At 42.0% G+C, this 12,515-nt stretch overlaps 1 protein-coding gene across 1 annotated transcript in view; it reads left to right on the top strand.

The window, feature by feature from the left end:
- The window catches only part of Reln (reelin), a 425,071-nt gene that overhangs the window by 210,502 nt on the left and 202,054 nt on the right, over positions 1-12,515 (top strand). The window contains 2 exon segments of the mRNA XM_032907091.1: positions 580-676; positions 6,295-6,346. Of these exon segments, the coding sequence (XP_032762982.1) occupies positions 580-676; positions 6,295-6,346 (149 nt within the window).

Raw genomic sequence — 12,515 nt, 5'->3', positions numbered from 1 at the left:
ATAGTGGAATGTGAACGCATAAGTTTGCTTGGGAATACTTATTTAGAACTTTTACACTGACCAAAATGCAAACTACTTGTGAGACACATTTCCTTTATAGATACATGTATTATTATAATTATTATTATTCATTATGTAAGAGGATATTACTCTGCTTATTTTTAACCCTTTAAACTGTTCTTGTTCATGTCCATTGGGCTTCTGTTTCTTCTATGTAACTGTTGGCAAGACCGTGCACCGTTATTAAAGCCTGCTACGAGACTGCTTCTGCACTGTCAGTTTCTAGATAGTGCACCATTAAATTGTCACAATGGCTGTTCGAGCTCAGTAGGCTACCCTCGTTTTATTCATGAGGAAACCGAGACTTTGGGAGATTTAGGGAATTTCCCACAGCTACATACGACTGAAAGAACTAAGGTTTATACTGAAGCCTTTCTGGCTTTGTGCCTTCTGAATCTTGTCAGAGTTCAGTGCGCCATGACTGTCTCGTGCAGTGCCAATAGGTTGAATAACTGTGGAACAAGACCCAGCACGTACTGCCTCATCCTGAGACTGAGAGTGCCTTCTGTGTTCCTTCAGGGCTGAATGCAGTAACTGTGACACTGGAGAACAGTGTGGCACCATCATGCATGGCAACGCTGTCACCTTCTGTGAGCCATATGGTCCTCGAGAGTTGGTAAGTATAGGCCACCGCGGTACATCTTATGGTACTTACCGTGCTCTTTGTCGACAAACGTTTCCATTATTCTCTAGTTCGGATGAAAGTTTGAGATACCGTCTGCACTATTTCGATATCTCAAAGTTGGGAGAGGTGATAAGCTCTGTTGAAAGTGGCAGCATTGGAGTCGCTTACAAAGTGTGATTCGGCGCTGTGATAGGAAGGATTGAAATGCACATATGATTCTGTGTATCATATACACGCAATACATGTCACATCTGAACAAATTGTGACCTTCCGAGCCCTCATATGAAGCCTTGATCTGGTCACCATTATTATTCTCTGTCTGCAAGTCAAGGGTTTCTGATGGCAGACACTGCTTTACAACTTACCTTCCTAACAATACATGAACCTTGGTGGATTTTTTTTTCTAAAGAACGCACTGGTAACTTCGCTCATTTTAAATGTAATTCACGCCAAATGACTCCAGAGTAGTTGCTCTCATTTAATCTAGGGCCTTAGCCGTTGCTTGAGAAGGTAAGATCTGGAATTAGTGCATGCACTGAGCGTTCTAAATTAAAACAGTGAACCCCTCACCACCAGTGCATGGCTGGAGGGACTCTGCTGCTTTGATTGGCTCCTCCTTTCTGACGGTGAGGACTGCATTCATTTCACAGCCCTGCAGAGGAGGGTCTGACTCAGTTGCTCTGCCTCCATTATGCCCTGCACTCCCTGGTGGCAGCCCCTTTGCTGCCCACAGCCACCTCTGCAGGTCTCTTTCACCTCTGTGTCACACATTGTCTTTCGAAGTCACTAACTCTAAAAGTTGTCAGAAGGTTAGCTTCCACGGTGAAGAGGTAACCCCTCTATGAGCAATTTGAAGATTTACTTATCAAAATGTGGAAGCCTATTAACTTTGCAACGTGTTCTTACGTTTTTCTGCTTGACTTCTCCTTTTGTGGCCATAGGTACAGTTAGTCTATTAAGGATATGCAGTTCACAACATTGATGAATTGAGTTTTCAGTCGAAACTAGATCACTAACCGAATTAATTAGATGCAAATTAAAATGATAGGTGCTTATGATTCAAGCCTCACAAGGGGTTATAATACCTGCAGACAAATACGACTCTGGTAGTGAAATACTTTCTGAAAAAAAAAATTTGCTAGTATTCTTTAAATAACATTCCTTGACTGAATTAATTATCTGTAGTCCTTAAAATAAAATTAATTTTACCATAGTTAATTGAGCTGAGAATCGCTGACTACTTTAGGAGGTGTTCCATTCAGTAATATTTCTGAAAATATTGGCAACGGGAAATAAAAGTATCTTACAATGCCAGAATTTGTATTCCTGTAAATTCTTCAGTTAAGTAAAAACTGAAACAATGTATTTTATTTCATCAGCATGAATTGTTTCTGTGGCCCAGTGTGTTCCTTATCAGATTTGCTGTCACAGTTGGTTGGTTTTGAGTTGCTGTGTGGGATTAGTCGTTATTCACATAGAAATCTGTGATCAGCAGGAGGCAGAGAGGGCAGAGGGTTGGTGAGTTTGATGTCAACCTGGGATACAAACATAGCAAGTCCCTGTCTCAAAATGTCTGAATAAAAATAGCCCAAGAGGTAAGTGGTACACGGTGGTATAGTTCCATCGTGAGTATTTCCCGAAAATCAATGTGTCTTGTAGAGCCAAAGGGATGTCTTTTGTTTGTTTGCTTGCTTGCTTTGGATTTTCAAGACAAGGTTTTTCTATATAGCCTTGGCTGTCCTGGACTCATTTTGTAAACCAGGTTGGCCTCAAACACAGAGAGACACCTGCCTCTGCCTCCTGAGTACTGGGATCAAAGGCATGAGCCACTGTGCCTGGCTACAATAGATTTTAGCAATGACAACTATTTAATTTTTTTGGTAAGTTTTATATTGCATTACTAGCCTAGAGGCCAAAGGATTCATAGTATCTGAGTTGTGTTCCTAGAAAGCAGTCCAGTCAGATGGAAAGTGAGAGATCCAGTTGCCAGTTAATATATTTACTAAAACTCAGACATCGTCATGGAACTTCGACACTGAATGCAGTCTATACTGTTGTAGCCGAGGACGGATGAAGATGCCAGCCCCGAATCATTGCTCGTTAAGCAGCGGACCTGCTTGTCTTTCGTGATCCAGTTTCTATGGATTACTGAAAGGAAGAACCACAAGCCTAGAGTCTTGGATGGTTAGGGCTTTCTCTTGCGATCTGTAAGTCCACGTCTGCAGGTCTGGATCTGAGAGTGCCCAGGCCTAGGTCAGGCCTCTCTTACCAAAGATCACCCCAACAATAAAGACACATGATGGGGAATCAGGGAAAGCATTTGACTCGATGCCAAGGACACAGGCAAGATGTCTATGGCTCTAAGGATTGCTGGCAATTGCTCCAGGATTCTGCAGGAGAAGATTTTGGAGGGGATGGCCTCTGATCACCGTGATCTCAGGTCTGGTGGTGTGGGCCCCGCTGGCACCGAGGGAGCTGTAATGTCTTCCTGGAGCCATTTGGATCCTGTCATGAGATGTTTGCCTGCAAAGCTCCTTGTTCCTGATACTTAAGAATATGGAGAAAAGAAATTTTAAAATAAACATAAAACCAAGGCAAAGGAACAAATTTAAGTTAGTTGGGACAGAGTAGGGCCTCTTTCATGGAGCTGAAAGGAGAGAGCAAAAGACACCATGAAGGACCTGCTGTTAAGCCTGCATTCTTCAGACTTAGGGCGTTGTATGGTGCCGTGACACAATGCATTAGGGGCCCTTCTGCCTCCACCCATCGCAGAGTCCTGTGGCATCCTCAGACATTTTGTTAGTTATTCACGTCTCCAGACTTTAGGTGGTGACGCTTCATTATTTTGCTAGTGTCAAATGAAGCTAAAGAGAAATATATTCTCCGAACTTGAGATGAGCCGTGCTCCTCTCTTTGGAACGTCTTTATTCATTCGCAGCGAGCGCTGTAGGATCAGACGCAGGGCCTCACACACTCAGACACCAAGCTTAGTCCCCTTCCTGCCATTTCTTGGTAAAAAGAATTTTCCTCAGAGGGTTGAAGATATGTTTTAGTTACAGCACTAAACTGGACCAGAAGAATATTAAATCCAGTGAGAATTTCCAGGAGTGGAGGACACAATAAAGGTTCTATATAGCGAGTTATCCAGAGTTATTTAAGTTGCCCATTTGTGTTTGCTTCGGTTTGAAACTTGTTTGTTTAAGAGCACTGAGACATGGTGAGAAAAAAAGATTTCAAAATTGCTGCAGTATCTAAAAATACCTGCTTGAACTCAGGAGTAATAGTTTGTAAAACCCAGTTGCACACACAGATGAGTGGATTTTGTATCTTCTTTTGTTGTGTGTTCATCTTCACTATTCTTTCTGTGCACTGAAGTGCTTGTGTATGCACACATACATGTGAGTGCACATCCCCATGTGTGTACATGTGTGTGGAGGTCAGAGGTCACTTCAGGCCATCTTCCTCCACTGTTCTTCATGCTATGCTTTGAGCTCTGGTCTCTCACTGATCCAGAATTAAACATTTCCATTTAAGGAGCTGGCCAGTAAGCTCTGGGAATCTACTTGTCTCTGCCCAGCCCTGTGTGGCTTTGGGCTGCAGATTAGTTAACCCCTTCATGCCCACACCTTTAGATGGGTCTGAACTCGGGTCCTCACATTTGTACAATGAACACTTCATCAGCCTCGCTCGTCTCCAAGGCCCTCCTACTATTTTTTTGTAGCTGATGGTTTTACTAATGTGAGTGGGTGAAGTAGTGAGATGAACATAGATGTCACAGGGAGTCCATAGCATCCCATCTGAAGGAAGAAATGTAGGACCAATGAGTAACCAGAAGCCACAGTTACGGTCACCTCTGGGGTTACCCTTGAAACGTAGCAGTGTTTCCTGCGGTAACCTGCTACTCAGTAGCAGAGGTCACAGCTGTGTGACTTGATGAGACAGGTGACACAGTACCAATTATTACATCAGCAGGGGACAGCGTGCAGAGAACTCTCCATGCACTAGCAGTAGCAATAACCACAGTGCCTTTAATTTACACAGTACCACTATTTCACAGAATCTGCTTCCAGAACTGTTTTTATGATTCATCTGGGAATCTATTCAGCTACATAAAATCATCCAACTTACGTGGATCTAAGAGAAAATCCCTCTGTTGGTTGTGTACACCTTTAGATTTTAATATGAAATTGTCCAAGGGGAAATCCATGAGGGCAGAGAGTTAAACTTACTTTAAAAGCTGTGGGGGAAAAGCAGATTTCCTTCCAAAATATTTTATTGTTCATTTTTCTCTGATGTCTCTGGTAGAAGGAAGAAGACAGGAAGCAGGGAGCTGAGCATGATGGGTAGATCCAGAGTGAAGACAGCTGGAATGCCCTTTGTCGTCTACGCCAGTGATTTATATCCGGCATAAAGTGGGAGCTCGCACTGACTCTGTGGCTGGAGGGCTTATGAATGTCCCAGGCGGTTCCCTCTTACCTGGCTGCCTCTCCACTGGATTTTTACACTCATGCGTTGCTTAAGGGTGTCAGATCAGAAAGAGGCAGAAGTAAGACAGCATGCTACTCTGCCGTGCTGAGCGTGCGTTCACCGAGTGGCCATTTCCAAGAGTCGGGGGTCTTGTGAGGCTTCCAGACTTCAGCCTAGGGGGATCAGGAACCCAGCTAAATGAGAACTTAACTTTCGTCTCATTAGGGAAGTGTGCCTACTCCAAAGAATAAATAATTTTACACACAATTTATCCATGTCATTTCTCCTTCCAAAGTGAAGAATTTGTCGATGACACTTCATGACACTGAGATTCAACAGAAGTGTGGCGGGGCTCTTTCCAGACCCTTACTCACGATGTCTCTCCCTCTCCCTCCTCGTTCTCCACCCTCCCTCTTTCTTCACGCTCCTCCTCCCCCCTTCTTCCTCCTCTTCTCTCCCTCTGTCATTTTAAGAAATGCTCATAGGTTCTATAATTCAATTACAAAACTGTACAGTTATTATCATGATCGGTTTTGGAATATTTCTATCACTCCCCAAAGATTATGGCATTGAAAATAGCTGTTTGGTTCTATTTACTTTAAATAAAGAACCTTTCTGGGTATATGCGTTTGTTTTGTGCATGTAGGGGTAGGATATGGAGATGCCACAGCACAGAGGTAAAGTCGAAGGACAACTTGTTAGAGTAAGTGCCCTCCTTGCGTCAACCAAGGCCTAAGCTTGGACTCAGGTTCAGGTTACCAAGTGTCCTAATCCTGAGTCATAGATCAGACCACCGCCCCACTATTTGCTTTTACAAATGATCTTTGTCTAGTCATTTACTCTTATCTCCAAGCTCTGGTTGCCTTTTTGTGAGATTCTCTTTGGCTCTTAGAGGGAGGTGATGGGCTGTGTACAGTTCTATTAAAAGCCTTTTCAGGACAACCTGGAGAATTGTGTCTGTGGCACTCTGAGAAGTTCACTGTATATGCGTAAGTTGGGGTCTCACGGTTTGCTCCCCAAGGGGGAGTAAGGAATCTGTCTGTGCTCTGGGCTTAGAATGTGCAGCCACTCTGGGCGGCTCTCCCTCCAAGCTTGTCCCTCTCTTGTCTTCCTGGTCTGATTCTTGCATGTTTTCTCTCTAGACTACCACATACCTGAACACGACAACAGCATCCATCCTCCAGTTCTCCATTGGTAAGTGTCTCCTAGCAACTGTAGCAACGTAACTTACAAGCGTGGCTTTAATCAGAGCGCACAACTGGCACAGGTGCTTTTAGAAGTGGGATAGGTTACATCTTGGAAGCAAATAATTTAAAAAGTGAAATTCAACATTTTAAAATACTTTGTTCACGTTTTGTTCCTTACTGGTAGCCATTGGTATTAAAAGTGCTATGGGTAACCAGTAACATTATAAAGACTTTCTATTACATTCTGTTTATTCATGTGTATATGTATGCGTGTGTTAACAAACACACATGTGTGGAGGTCAAAGGGCAGCTTGATGGAATGAATTGACTTTCTTTCTTACCATGTGGATTTTAGAGATCAAACTCACCTCTCAGGGCTGGCAGCATCACCTTTAACCCTGAGCTGACTTGCCAGTCCTGAAACTTTTTTTTTAATAAATGATTTATGTATGGATTTTTAATACATTATTACTCTGTTGTGACAGAAATACCCTATAGTTATGTCTGCTCAGTTTAAGACAAAAATGTGTCCAATTTCCTAAGCTCTGACTGGTACTAGGAGATCATTATTAGTGGCTGAAAGGAAATAATTAAGATTTAACATTTGACGTAAATAATCTATATTTAATTTTGAAGTAGCTAATGAAAAATTATATCTGAAAAATGTTTCTTCTAAGGGCTTTAGGCTGACAAGTAAAAGTTCCTTTGCAAAATATCCAGGAACAATATGCCCTTTAATGAAAATGTAGAGTAACAATACGCCTTTTAATAAAATACCCAATAACAGTACGCCTTTTAATGAAATCGTAGCAGTTTTGCTATCTATTCTTTTTAATTTTCATAAATATGTATGTATATATAAATATGTGTGTGTGAATCAATTAGCGACTTGTATGCATTTCCAAAGAGAATATTCTACAGAAAGAAAGATCCTGTTCTGTGAATGAGACCTAGGTTTATCTAGGAGCTGAGGTTGCTGGCATGAGGTAGTCACATCCTGGTCCTCCACTACCTGCACCCTCCCTCTTAGAGCAGCCATTGGTAGAAGAAGGTCGTCTTCCTGAGCAGCTCCTGTTCTACAGTGCCTGTCAGTGTCTACAGTGGAGCCCACTGCGGTTCACCATACCACAGAGGGTTTTCTGGTCATAAGCTTGTCAATCTTTCTTCAGCAAGCCTCATTTAAGCTTCTGTGGGTGTGCAGCCTTGTGTAGGTGTGCAGCCTTGTGTGTGTAGCCTTGTGTAAGTGAGTAGCCTTGTGTAGGTGTGTAAGCTTATATAGGTCTGCAGCCCTGTGTAAGTGTGCAGCCCTGTGTAGGTGTGCAGCCCTGTGTAGGTTGCAGCCCTGTGTAGGTTGCAGCCCTGTGTAGGTTTCAGCCCTATGTAGGTGTGCAGCCCTGTGTAGGTTGTAGCCCTGTGTAGGTGTGTAGCCCTGTGTAGGTTGTAGCCCTGTGTAGGTGTGTAGCCCTGTGTAGGTCTGCAGCCCTGTGTAGGTCTGCAGTCCTGTGTAGATGTAGGAAACTGCCCAGTTAGAGTTTAGATTGCTTCTCCTTTTAACAGTATGGCCCACAGAATTTTATGCACAAGCCAAAAGCACATGTTTACCAGAAAAGCTTGCTAGTGCAATGAGAGAAGTGAGTGTTTAAGTGGCTTTATCAATCTGTCAGCATAGTCATACTAACCATGTTTCACAGTCAGGATGAAACAGCTCTTTTTATGATTACAATTTGACAAGAACAATTGTTTGAAACTATAGCATAGCAGGGACCTTCATGGATCTTACCCAGAATTAATGTGTTCTATTTATTAAAGCGCTGAAAAGTCAAAATAAAGAGGAATAATGGTGTCTAGTTTATCTGTATTAGGAGTATCCTTTTGTTAGAAATAAATATTAATTTCAAATACTACGATTAGGCAATGAAGGACCACAGAAGGATCCATAGTTCCAGTAGGTTTTCACTCTCTTCAAGGGAGAAGAGATCTAGCACCGATGAAATTATTTTTTATTATAGGAAGGAAAAAAGTCTATTTTTTCTGAATAACAAATCTGACATAGATTCTCTATTTCCTTACCTTTTCCGTGGGACCAGTTGCAGTGTGGGTTCAGTAGAACTGGTAAAAGGGACCAAGCAGGGAGTATAAGGGAGTTGGCTAGAGAGTGGGACATTTAGTATTGACATTCGGAACACAGAATAACTGGGGTTGAACTCCTTGGGTTAGACCTAGCATCTGACTCAGCACACACTCCGATTTTCCTGCATGTGTGCAGACCGGCGTGTACAACTTAGAGCATGGGTTTGAATCCTGGATTTCACATTCGGTGATGGGAAGTGTAACAGGATGGAGGAGAAATGGGTCAGGGAAGAGAGAGAGATGAAGACCTGAGTTTATAACCTACTAAGTACCTTCGTAAGCTCTCTCTCTGGGTGATGGTTTTAACATAAAAATGTAGCGTAGCGGGTTGGGGATTTAGCTCAGTGGTAGAGAGCTTGCCTAGCAAGCACAAGGCCTTGGGTTCGGTCCCCAGCTCCGAAAAAAAAAGAAAAAAGAAAAAAAAATGTAGCGTAGCATTGGCAGTGAACCAGTACAGTTAGAGAAATTATAGTTTATTGCTTTAGAAACTTAATTGGGAAGTTTGGTTAGTACATATTTTGAGACTGAAAGCTTTCTGGTGTGAAAGGGGTTTAAACAATGTAGTAATCAACCTTACCTACCTGTGTTCAGTGTGTGGTAACTAGAAAAGTTATAGTTGGAACAATTTCCAGAAATGGATTTATGTATCTCGTGATTGTTCATTTGTGTGAGTGTTTGTGAGGTAGAGGGCACTGGCACCCCCCTGTTGACAGGGATGGCATGAGGGGCACATCTAATCATGCACATAAGTCCTAAATATGTCATAAACGTGTGGGTTCATTTCAGACCTTACACATCTGTAGTAATAATAGATCAAAATAGTGACTTCCATGTAATAAAATTTCTTCTATACTCAATTTAAAAGTCATGCACAATCAGTTACATGTTGTAAGCCTAACGTTTATATTTCTTTATATATTTTGGAATTCTCTAAATCTATACTATCAATGTGCTTATAGTCAGTTTCAGGGCCACTGTCTGGGAAGCTATGTGGCACGTTCAGGGCCCGTCGTATACAATCATTCAGATGATATGTAGGTAATTTCTAAGGAAATTCGTCAGTGTTTATGAGCTCAGTGATGAAGTATATTCATAATTAGGAATTTTTGTATTGCCCTTATAAGCATTTCCAGGTGTGTTACAAGTATAATTGAAAGGAGTCCCAAGCACCTCAGGGATCAGTACACAGAAATTACTTACATTACTGAGGCATGTTTTAAAGTTCCTTCAAATATGTGTAATGTGGATAAATATTACATGCATACTTAAAGTGGTACATGAATAGTATTCCTGTGTTTACATGCATATGAATATGTACCCAAAAATTCTTAAATAGAAAGTTTTTAGTATTAACAGTGTTCTGAAAGCCTAGTTTTACAGGCTAAAATGTATCAGGTTATCAGCAGATAAGCTATTTTTAAAAGTGTCCTGAAGTAATCTAAGAGCCTCTCATTTTTCCACTGCTATGAAAGATCTTGTCTCCATTTCGATGCCGGGACATTGATTTGCTGTGCTTCTCACTTGAGTCCTTAGATTCAACTTGTGGAATTTATGGTTCCAGCCTTAGGGGCCTTACTCATTCCCTGTGGCTTTCCCCTGGGATGAGAGAGAGGTTTGAGCCGATGCCTCTGGTAATCTCACAGATTTCTCCAAGCTCTTTTCCTAGACAGAATTTTCCTTCCAAGGGAAACACTGGTGGGGCTTCGAGTCTGCCATTCATTGAGCAGACTTACTGGATACTTGCTCCTCATGGTCTTGAGCTAACTTTAGCGATCATAAGAAAGAGTGAGCGCATGTTTTTACCGCAGTCAACTGGGCAGTAGGAGGCACTTGATACATTTGTAACAAGGACTCTCCAATGCCGGGTTGTTACAATAGTGGGTGTGTGCAGGTCTCAGGGTGCCAGGACCCAGTGGGGCTTCACGGGAGCCGGGGTATAATTCAAAGGCAGGAGTTGTGGGGAGCTTCCTAGCTAGAAACATCCTGAGAGCCAATAGCCAGAGTCTCTTAACAGGTCAGGAGCTGGCTTTCAGAACAGGACATGGATTGAAAACAAGCAAGGAGAGACGTGGGAATGCCTCCTATCCTGGACAGACCTGAGCAATGTCAGATAAAATCGAGTGTCTTTACATAGCTAGTTCAAATAGGCTAAATATTTTAATGTCTAATAGACGGCTAATTGAGAATTGTTAGTCAATTAATTGAACTTATTTGAAATGGCATAAACCCAGAACTTGGGATCCCATGACATGAGGACTGAGAGTTCAGGGCAGTCTGACACACATAGTGAGTTCAAAGCTATCGTATGCCACATAATCAGATCCTGTCTCAAAAAAAATATTATTAATAATCTTTTATGGCATTGTTTTAACAGAAGTCTACAAGGGGGATTCTTAATAAGAAAATATAATTGTCCTGGTTAGCTTCAGCTGTCAACGTGCACAGCCTACAGATATCTGAAGGAGTCTCCATTTAGGGGTTGCTCAAATAAGATTCGCCTGTGTCACGTCTGTGAGGCATTTTCTCGATGGTTGGTTCTGTGGGAATGGTCAGTACCATCCTCGATGGACAGACCTGGGCTGTGTAAGAAAGTGAGCTGAGCAGAAGCCAGGGAACAAGTGACTCACTAAGCAGCTTCTCCATGGCGTCTGCTTCTTTTCATCCCTGGCTTCCTTCAGTGATGGATTACGACCCAGAAATGGAAGCCATGTGAACCCTTTCCTCCCCGCATTACTTCTGGCCATGGCGTTTATCATAACAGAAATGAAATTAAGACAAGGATGAACTGAATTCTTCAAAAATTTTGTTTTTATAGTTGGGTTAAGACTGGACTTAGAGTTTCCTTGAAAGAAACTTGCATTGATAAGAATATACTATTCACTTTTACCCAGCTCTTTCTTTAGATGACTGGAAATCACTTGCCCAATGAGGATTGAAGGTAAACAGAAACCACAAAGAACAAATAGCGTAGGCTGTGGAAGTAGTTGGCTCAGTGGGAAAGCCTTTGTGATCTGGCCCTTAGACCAGAACTCTCATATAAAAAGTGGAATGGACTGGCTAGGCCACCTAGACCAGCAGGCATTGACCTACTCTGGGTTCAGAAAGAGACCCTGCCTTCTTAAATATAGTGAAAAGCAAGCAAGGAGGACACCAGACATGAACTTCAATCCTCCATGTGCACATTCACCTACATGTGCACACATACATGCACACGCATGCACGTGCGTGTGCGCGCACACACACACACACACACACACACACACACAGCAAAAGACCAAAGCAGACAATCAAAAAAACAAATGGTGTGACTTGAGCAGATCTGACTTAGTGTTGTGTCGTTCTTAGCTCCAAAGCCAGGGACACACAAATAGAAATTTACTGCCAGAGTGACAGTGGCATCAAGATACCTGTTAAGCTGGTGCGATACAGACTTTCATGACAAAAATGTTTTTTAGAGAAACAATCTAAGGATGTTGATGAATGGAGAGGATCCCCAAAAAAAACTAGGCATCGCCAATAGACATTGCTTCTACTGACAGGAGTAGGCAGAAATGTATATTCTTGTGTTCAACAGGATGGAGTTATTGAAGTCAATTAGCATCTATTTGTTGAAATTCATAAAATTAAATTAATTTCCTTTTTAAATTTGACTTTATTAATAATTGTCTAGGGCTTCTGTTTTTGTTTTTTATATTGGATGATTGTGTGTTTGGGGTTATTGTGTTCATATATTGGGAGGTTGTGAGTGTGTGTCTTACACTGGACATTGCATGCTTGTACATTTTTTGTTGGAGGGACACCTGTGTTCTGTATTGCTTTTGGCTTGCTTTAATGATGTCAAGACATCATCAGATGCTTTATAGATCATATCTGCTTTATATTTAGATATTAGTATCTGAGGCCAGAGTTGCTTTCCGTAAAGTTCATGCCAGAGTCTCTTTGAGATGAACAGGACCTGCCTATTTCCCATGGCCATGTTTTGAAAAATAACCCCCAGAGTAACCCAGAGTTCGAGGTACTCCTGGCTGATTGAGAAAGTTATGGAA

The sequence above is a fragment of the Rattus rattus genome, chromosome 6, assembly GCF_011064425.1.
Source record: "Rattus rattus isolate New Zealand chromosome 6, Rrattus_CSIRO_v1, whole genome shotgun sequence".
Lineage (NCBI taxonomy): Eukaryota > Metazoa > Chordata > Mammalia > Rodentia > Muridae > Rattus > Rattus rattus.
The sequence above is the reverse complement of the archived record's forward strand: the minus strand, read 5'-3'. Positions and strand labels throughout refer to the sequence as shown.